The following is a 9,052-nucleotide window of genomic DNA, read 5'->3' as shown; positions in this document are numbered from 1 at the left end:
AAAACAAAACAAAAAAAAACAAATGACTGCATCAAGATCACTCTGTGACAAAGTAGCTGTACCAACATGGCCACATAAGCATACTCTGCTGAATTCAGGATATATAAACCATAAATTTAGACTTAAGGGGTGAGCCCCCCCACCAACTTTCTCTCCCATGTATGCTGTGTTGTCTTCTCTAGCTTTGATGCATGCTTTGGTGTTTGGAAATGTGACAGCGATCATACAGAGGATGTATTCCAGATGGTCCCTCTATCACACTAGAACTAAGGATCTGAAGGACTTCATACGGGTCCATCACCTGCCCCAGCAGCTCAAGCAGAGGATGCTCGAATATTTCCAAACAACCTGGTCAGTCAACAATGGAATAGATTCAAATGAGGTAATGTTCATTTCTCATGTTGAAGTTTTCAGGCAGAAAGCACATATTCTTAGGAAAAGCAAGGTGCTCTAATGCAGGTCTCAGAGGCGAAGTACACACCTACCAACTTCTTTATCTCTATTTTTTAATCCCTCATGAAATTCGGTCCATCTTCTTTCATCTGCTTTAGCTTATGTTTTCATGATGCCATTTGGATGGACCAATGTTTTACATTAGTTTGCTACTTTGGTCGATTGGGCGGACTAATTTTCATTCTCATTGACCCTCTTTAGAGGAACCAATCAATTCTTGGAACCACTGAATTGTGTAATGTTGGATTATTAGATTAACCAAATTAATGTGTGCCTTTAAAACAAACAAAGTAAGAAAGCAAACATCTTCCGGCACATGTGTTATCTGTAGACTTCCAGGAAGACCCCAGACCACCACTGTAAGAAAAGTATCCTATAAATAAAGCAACCATGCTACAATCCCCCAATCACACTGTAATCCACACTTCTAAGTGACTATTTGGTTTCTCTTCTCTTGACATGATCATGATGCCAGAGGAAACATCAGGGGGTCCAAATTTCATATCTTCGGTCCTGAGTGAGAGTCTTTGTGAGAAGCAAGTCACAAGAAGCCATACATTTTCATTCTAGAGTCTTTTATTAATTTATCCTATTTCTCCAGACTTATTATCAGCTGATTTTTCAGTAGTCACTGAAAAATCGCCCCACGGTTGTATAGACATGATTTCCTCTTCTGTACTCTGGTTGGTCAAACAGTGGGAAGAACACCCCTCTTCTCTTGCAGAGTAAATCAATCAGACCAGACTTACCCCAGCTTGATTTCTTCTTTCATCTTGACAGCTTTTGAAAGACTTTCCTGACGAGCTGCGTTCTGACATCACTATGCACTTGAACAAGGAAATCTTGCAGTTGTCCCTCTTTGAGTGTGCCAGCCGGGGCTGCCTCAGGTCTCTGTCTCTGCACATCAAAACCTCTTTCTGTGCTCCGGGGGAGTATCTGCTGCGTCAAGGAGATGCTTTGCAGGCCATCTACTTTGTATGCTCAGGCTCCATGGAAGTTCTTAAAGACAGCATGGTGCTGGCTATTCTTGGTAGGTCTGAGTTGAAACGCTTCATGCAATTTTACCCTAGAGCATAAGTTAAGAAGAGAAAATGGGGGGAAAATACTGCTATTGCGAGTAAGAAAATTCTGGATGAATATGTGGAATCAGGATTATTCTTTAAGTGGATTTAATTTGCCAACTGTTTATTATTAATTGTTATGCCACATAGTGAGTTTACGCTATGCTGTTACATCCAACATATCATTCATTCTTGTTAAAAATCCAGCAGTATGAATCTTAACCCCATTTTACAAATGAATAAATAGTATCTTAGTTAACTTAATTTGTCCCAAATAACATGATAAGAAAACAAACACAATTCTTTCTGATTCCTAAAGCCAAATTATTAGTCGTGATGCCTGCTGCCTTTTGGTGAAATAGCTGGTCAATTTTAAGAGGGCATTTCCGTATTTTTGTGGAGAACAAATTCAGAGAAGAACATGAAAATTATTGCATCTGGGCTAGAAATAGTGCAAAAATGATTATGCATTGAGAATAAGCTCTCACTGCAGTCACTAATCCCATATTATCCAGGTGGCCATAAGCTTTTTTTTTTTACTTCCTCAAAGAAATTCCACAGGATGGTTTGTGAAGATTTTGTACCACAAAGTTGACTCCCATCTATTAAGACATAATTGGTTTTCATTGAAATATAAGGTCAGCTGACAGAAATGACATGTAGAGTTAATGTAGAAAAATTCTGACATTTTTATGTGTACTTCTTTTAAAATCACTATCTCTTGTTTGTTTGTTTATTCAACTAATATTTATTGAAGGACTAAGAATGTGTCAAGTTGTGGTCTAAACAATAAATACATTTTGAAAACCAATGTAGTACATTAATGTTTAGGATTTGTGTTAATAAAAAGGGGCAAGTTTTTTTTATTTTTTTTTTTTAAAGATTTTATTTATTCATTTGAGAGAGAGAGACAGAGAGCGCACAAGCAGGGGGAGAGGCAGAGGGAGAGAGAAAAGCAGGCTTCCCTGCTGAGCTGGGAGCCCGACATAGGGCTTCATCCCAGGACCTGGAGATCATGACCTGAGCCGAAGGCAGATGCTTAACCATCTGAGCCACCCAGGCACCCCGGGGCTAATTTATTTTTAATATTATTTAAGAACTAAGATTTATAAATAACTTAACTATTTATAAAATATTTTTTTACATATGGGGTCTTATTTAAGCCTTCCTAACACAAAGGGACAGATGGGAGTGGTATTTCCTCTGTTTTTCCAAAGTTAAAGCTAACCTAGGTCTTTTGACTCTACCTCCAATGCTCTTTCCACCTCTAAGTGATGCCCGTCATTCTGTATCTATATAATCATCGTAAGCCTGCTGCCACTGATTTTAGTTCATAAGCTTCAAGGCAGATGATACTTTGGGAAAAGGGAAGAGAACTAAAATTTATTGAATCCCTAATATGAACCAGGTGTTTTACGTCCATTATCCAATTTAAATCATACCACCATGTGAGGTTGGTGTGATGATTCCTGATTAAAGGTGAAGAGGTGGAGGCTAGTGAATAGTGAAATACCTGCAGGCTTCTCATTGCTTCGTATTCACTCAGTTTGCCACTTACCGGGGGCAAAGGTAGGGCTTGTCTTTTATTTTTATTTATTTCTTTTTAAAGATTTTATTCATTTATTTGAGAGAGAAGGAGAGCACAAGCAGGGGGAGTGGGAGAGGGAGAAGCAGGCTCCTGGCTGAGCAGGGAGCCCGATGTGGGGCTCGATCCCAGAACCCCGGGATCATGACCAGAGCTGAAGGCAAACACTTAACCGACTGAGCCACGCAGGAGCCCTGGGCTGTCTTTTAAAGCTTTGGCTCATTTCTTGACTCACCCTCTTATGTTTTTTCTCCTTAACAGAAAGATTGGATGGGGAGGTGGGGGGTGAGGGGATAGGGCAATTGGGTGATGGGCACTTGATTAAATGAGCACTGGGTGTTACATGCAACTGATGAATCACTAAATTCTACCCCTGAAACTAATAATACACTATATGTTAACTAAATTGAATCTAAATAAATTTTTTTTAAAAAAAGGTACAGAATAGCAACTGACAAGAGTTTATTTTCAGCTTGGCCAGGTCATTATCAGTGTCAGGGTGAGGCTCTCTATGTGTGTTTTTAAAAGGAGAATTTAACATTCCTGCTCATTTATCAACTTTGCAAAGTTAACGGCCATTCTATTATTTTGCAATTCCAAATTAAAATTGACAATTATTTCTAAATTTGCTTCAAAAACTTATCTTTAATCATGAAATACTTTTCCATGGGTTTCCTTAGGACCATGTAAATTTTATAGCCCTCCTATTGACATAGGCTGCTTTTAAGAGGGCATATAGTTATTTTTCCAAAACTATATGGTTTCATATGCTTGTAAGCAAAAATAATGTAGCATGTTTAAATATATATAATCTGTCTTTTTCCATAATCTTGGTGTATTTTTACAATAGCAGCAATTCTAGGAATGGAATATGAAGGTATTGTCCATAACATTAGAACATAATAGGTACAAATTCAATGGCTTCTAGGTAATTAACATTGTTTGTAATACATAATTCAACTGGATCTTTTATTTGAAAAAATTCTACTCACAGCTGAAAGACTTAATCCATTGCCTTTTGCTCTTGGCCCCAATTTCCTCCATAAATTATGATTTTCATGATTAACATTTTCACATCTTTGTTTCTACTGTGTCGAACATCAAAAGTGATCTAAATGCAAATTGCCACATGACCATTCTAAATACTCGTATGTGGTATTGGGACTAAACCCAAACAAGGATAAATTATTAATATTTCATCTCTGTGAGTAACATTATTTCAATGGAGATTGGGTATTTTACTTTCCCTATGGTAATATTGTCTTATAGGGCCAATTAAAATCAATACTGACTTTGATAAACTTAATCACATTTGATCTGTAGATATTTAATACATGTTCACTCTGCCAACAAAATGAATTAATATATAATGTTGTAGGGAAGATTTATCGCCAAACAACTGTCAAGCCATAACTTATTCAAGCAACTCAGTTGTCCAATCAATACACGAATGCATTTCTTAATCTGATGCCTGGGGAAGCAGTTGACATAGAGTCAAGGATTTGTTACGGGGATAGAATTTGTTTGCCTTGTACACTTTCATTTCATGTCCTGGTAATTGTGTTTTTCTACCAATTTCTTCATTGTTGTTTAAAAGAAAATGACAAATCACTGATAAATGTGCTCTTCACAGATGGTATTAGTCTGCCTAATTATAATTAAACATGTTATTGCTCTAACCCGGATGGTTTGCAGATGCATCCCATCAGCTTCCCCCTCCCCACCCTCCACCCCCTGTGGAAGAGTAACTGGTTAGCAAATATCAGTAATAGAATTCTGAAAAATGGAGATAGTAAGAGACCACAGAAATCTCTCTCTTCTTTTAGAAATAAGGATACTGAGACCTGGAGTAAATAAGAAACTTAGATCAAAGTCCTAAATCTAGATAGTGAGAAATCGCCAAGACCATAAAATCGGTGAGGGTAGGGACCATGTTATTATTTACCAGTGCACACGCGCCGGGGCTCAACACGAGGTCTGGCTCGCATGTCAGTGCTTCATAAATACTCCTTAAATGAATAAATAAACTGGAATTCTTTCTAGAGTGCCAAAGTTGGCAAGATGTTGGTGTTGTTTTTATAGCTGGGGTCACTATGGCTTAAATAGCCATGCTGTGGTCACCCAAGGTATGGAAGTATGATGACCCTAAAGTCATTCCGAACACCAGTTGCTTAACAGAAAATATACATGCTCTTTGTAGCAAGACACTGAATCATGATAAACTCTCCTGAGTTTTACAAATTTCAAAATTTCTTATATTCAAAGCATCCTGGCTATATTTACGTCTTGCATCGGTACCCAACTTTGAGTTTTTGAGCACCAATTTAGATTTCTAACAAAATATGTAAGAAACCAAATTGCCAAGTTTAGCTGTATGGGTGACAACAATAAATCCAACTTGAATTCTCTAGCACCATGTGGTTGTATATTCCCTTAGCATCTAGAAATGCAGATTTCAGTCCTTTTTTTCTTTGAACCAAAAGGCTCAACTTCAAGGTTTGAATCTAATGTTATTTCAGAGATAATACTCGCATGTAATTCAATAATTTTAAAATGACCCATTTTTATGTTATGTATTTATGAATATTTCAAGTATTCATAGTTAATTTGGCATGTTTCCTTTTCCTATGGAACTCAATAAAACGGAATTTTACCGAAGCCTGTTACAAGTCAGAGACTTTCCTTCCAGAAATGCTGGGCACCATAAAAAATAAAAATTTAGAAGTTAAAAAATTAACTGAATGGGGGACAAGGCAATTTGTTCTATACCATTCCGAAGATATTCTTTGCTTGGTGGTTTCTCTGTGGATCAGTGGTTGGTTGTTGATTCCCGGTGAGACAGAGCAAAGTGGCCATTAAAAAAATAATAAAATTTCAAGCCCAGGCAGGAGGACAAAGCAAAGAAACTCCTAAGTTGTAGCCATGAATCTAATGCCAGTGTCCTCTGTGAACGTAGGTCATATTACTTCAGCGTTGATCCTAAGTTTGTCTGAGGATGGAATGGGTTTTCTTTCATGGTTCTCACACGGATGCCGAGTGAATTAATGGCTGTGTCTAAAATAGATCTGAAGCTGCAATCAGCTCTTTGTTAGCACTTACATTTATGCTCACTTTCCTGCTAGGCTAAACTGATTCAAATCAACTGAAAGATTTTAAAGATTCAAATACATTGTCCAATATGATCTAATCAGCAAACTCAAGGAAGCAAGCCCGTTCCCAGGCAGGGGAATCCAGCCTAGGACTGGTTGGCGGCAGCATTGCAGGCAAAATAGCAGGGATGCTGGGTGTGGCGCGGGCGCAAGTGACAAAGTGGTGGTGGGTCTCTCTCCCTGCAGTGGCGCAAGCCAAGAACTCAGTTTTTATATATTCGCTTTCTTTTTTGATGGGAAAATTGGACTTTTACACTGTCACAGAGTATTAGAAGTATGGTGTGTGTTTTACATTTTCATTTGGTAGATTTCACCATCCATGATGTCCAATACCTCTCTCTGTCCCACCCCGTTTTTTTTTTTTTTTAAGATTTTATTTATTTTGACAGAGAGACAAAGAGACAGCGAGAGAGGGAACACAAGCAGGGGGAGTGGGAGAGGGAGAAGCAGGCTTTCCGCCGAGCAGGGAGCCCGCTGCGGGGCTCGATCCCAGGCCCCTGGGATCATGACCTGAGTCTAAGGCAGACACTTAACGACTGAGCCACCCAGGCACCCCAGCACCATACCACCCCCTCCTCGCCCTCCTGTCTTGTAGACATGTTCAGAGGTAAATAAAACAACCCGAGTACATTAGCAAGCTGACGATGAAGCCAATTATTGTGTTAGAATCAAAATTATTAACACACATTTTAATGGTCTTCTACAGAGCCTTTTTGTACTCAAAAAAAAAAAAAAATTGGAGCCATTATTATTTCTCCTGAACAGTTGAGGCAACTGTGACAAAAATGTCAACTGCTTTAACTAAAGTCATTTATTGAATGCCATGAGGAACTTTCTGGAGCCCGTCTATGACCGACAGTTCCTAACTCTGGCTCTGTTAGTCCTTATCCCCCAGACCACCGTTCTCAACCAGGAACAGTTGTGCCCACCACGGGACATTTGACAATGTCAGAAGATATTTTCGGTTGTCACTACCGGGGGTCAGGAATATGAGATGGCACTAAACATTCTACTGTGTACAGAAAGCACCCCCTCAACAAAGAAATACCAGGCCCCAAATCTCAACACGGCCAAGATGAAGGTTCTTTTTCTTTTGCAGTGTCATCTCAGAGAAGGGAAGCCTGTAAGTCAAATGAAGTTTCCAGTCCCGGCTTGCTTTTCTTTAAAAGTGACGTGTCTCTTTTTTTCACTGTTTCAAGGGAAAGGGGACTTAATTGGAGCAAACCTATCAATTAAGGACCAAGTGATCAAGACCAATGCAGATGTGAAGGCTTTAACCTACTGTGATCTTCAGTGCATCATCCTCAAAGGACTCTTTGAAGTGCTAGACCTTTACCCAGAATATGCTCACAAATTCATGGAAGACATTCAGCATGACCTCACATACAACCTTCGAGAAGGTCATGAGAGTGATGTAAGTCTCACTTCTAATTAGTGCTGAGACCTAAAACATGGGGACTGGAGACCATTTATAATAATAAAAGCACATGTCATGACTTCACTTGTAAAAATCTCTGAATGAATAAGGTATGATTATTCAGCCACTATTTGAACAATTAAATAATTAGCTAGGAGTCAAGCCTGGAGTTTATCAACATTCTAGGAAAGTATTGTTTATAGATGACCTCCCTTAATTCAATTTCTTTCTTGTTTATTTTCATGTGCTTATAACTAGAATCAGTTTCAGTGACATAGAATATTTAGCTACAGTTGTGTGATTTCTCCACAATTTAAAGATTTCCAGATAGAATATATGGCTCAGAGTTTGCTGTGTTTCTGTTTACTATTCTGCTTGCTTGTTAGGGAGTTTGCTTAAGAATAATCTTTTTTTTAACCAGTACCCAAAACAGTCTATCTTAAAATGACTGAATATGCATAAAGGATTCAAAGCCAAAGATTGTCATGCTGAAAGCATAATGAGCATTTTATGAAATTATATATTTGCTGCATGTTTCAGTTTATACAAACAGCTTTCCTAACAAAATAGGTACTACATTGCATCCTGGGGTTAAGCTGATCGTGAACATAACTTCATTAGATGTGTCAGAGACAAATGATTTAATAGGAATGATTGTTGAAAGGCAAGCCAGAGCATGAATAGCATTCTGTAACAACAAAAGCCTTGCTCGCTGCCTTGAGTTTGTCTAAGATATTTGCAATACTCGATTTTTTTTCCCTGAGATTTTAAGGAATTTATTGTTTTGACTAACCCATATTGTGCAGGCATTTTGTTAGTCATTAATATTCCTCACTTTGAAAGGTAGAGAAAGAATACAAATTGTGTATTACTTCATCTTGGTTGAGGATATCAAATGACAGTCAATACGTAAATGACAGTCAATACGTAGATGGTATCCCATTCTGAAGTTCAAGATTAACCAGTTTTGAATGTGTGCTTCTCTCTATTGACGATAGCCAACAGCAAAAGAGGTATCAATATTTATTGGGAATCTATTTGTGCTAAGCACCCTGCCTAGATAAAGCGTCTCATTTAGTGCTTAAAATGACTTTGTAAGGTAAGTATCAATTTGTATGGAACAGAAAACAGATTCAGAATGGCTAAGTAACTTGTATGTAGTCACATTGTATACACTATTGTTATGTTGTCCCTGTTGAAGACACTTTTCATATCTTCTGATTCAACAGATGGACTTATTTTTTTAAGATTTATTTATTTATTTTAGACAGAGCATGGGAGGTGGGGGGTTACAGGGAGAGGGATTGAGAGCATCTCAAGCAGACTCCCCGCTGAGCACAGATTGGGGCTCAATCCCACCACCCTGAGATCATGACTTGAGCTGAAA

At 38.3% G+C, this 9,052-nt stretch overlaps 1 protein-coding gene across 1 annotated transcript in view; it reads left to right on the top strand.

The window, feature by feature from the left end:
- The window catches only part of KCNH8 (potassium voltage-gated channel subfamily H member 8), a 364,781-nt gene that overhangs the window by 301,260 nt on the left and 54,469 nt on the right, over window positions 1–9,052 (top strand). Inside the window, exons 9-11 of the mRNA XM_006729977.3 lie at window positions 183–382; window positions 1,234–1,483; window positions 7,448–7,662. Of these exons, the coding sequence (XP_006730040.1) occupies window positions 183–382; window positions 1,234–1,483; window positions 7,448–7,662 (665 nt within the window). The remainder of the gene's footprint in view (window positions 1–182; window positions 383–1,233; window positions 1,484–7,447; window positions 7,663–9,052) is intronic.

This window comes from Leptonychotes weddellii, chromosome 1, assembly GCF_054177405.1.
Source record: "Leptonychotes weddellii isolate Sample4059 chromosome 1, ASM5417740v2, whole genome shotgun sequence".
Classification (NCBI taxonomy): Eukaryota; Metazoa; Chordata; class Mammalia; order Carnivora; family Phocidae; genus Leptonychotes; species Leptonychotes weddellii.
Note: the sequence above shows the minus strand (reverse complement) of the source record. Positions and strands in the feature narration are given on the sequence as shown.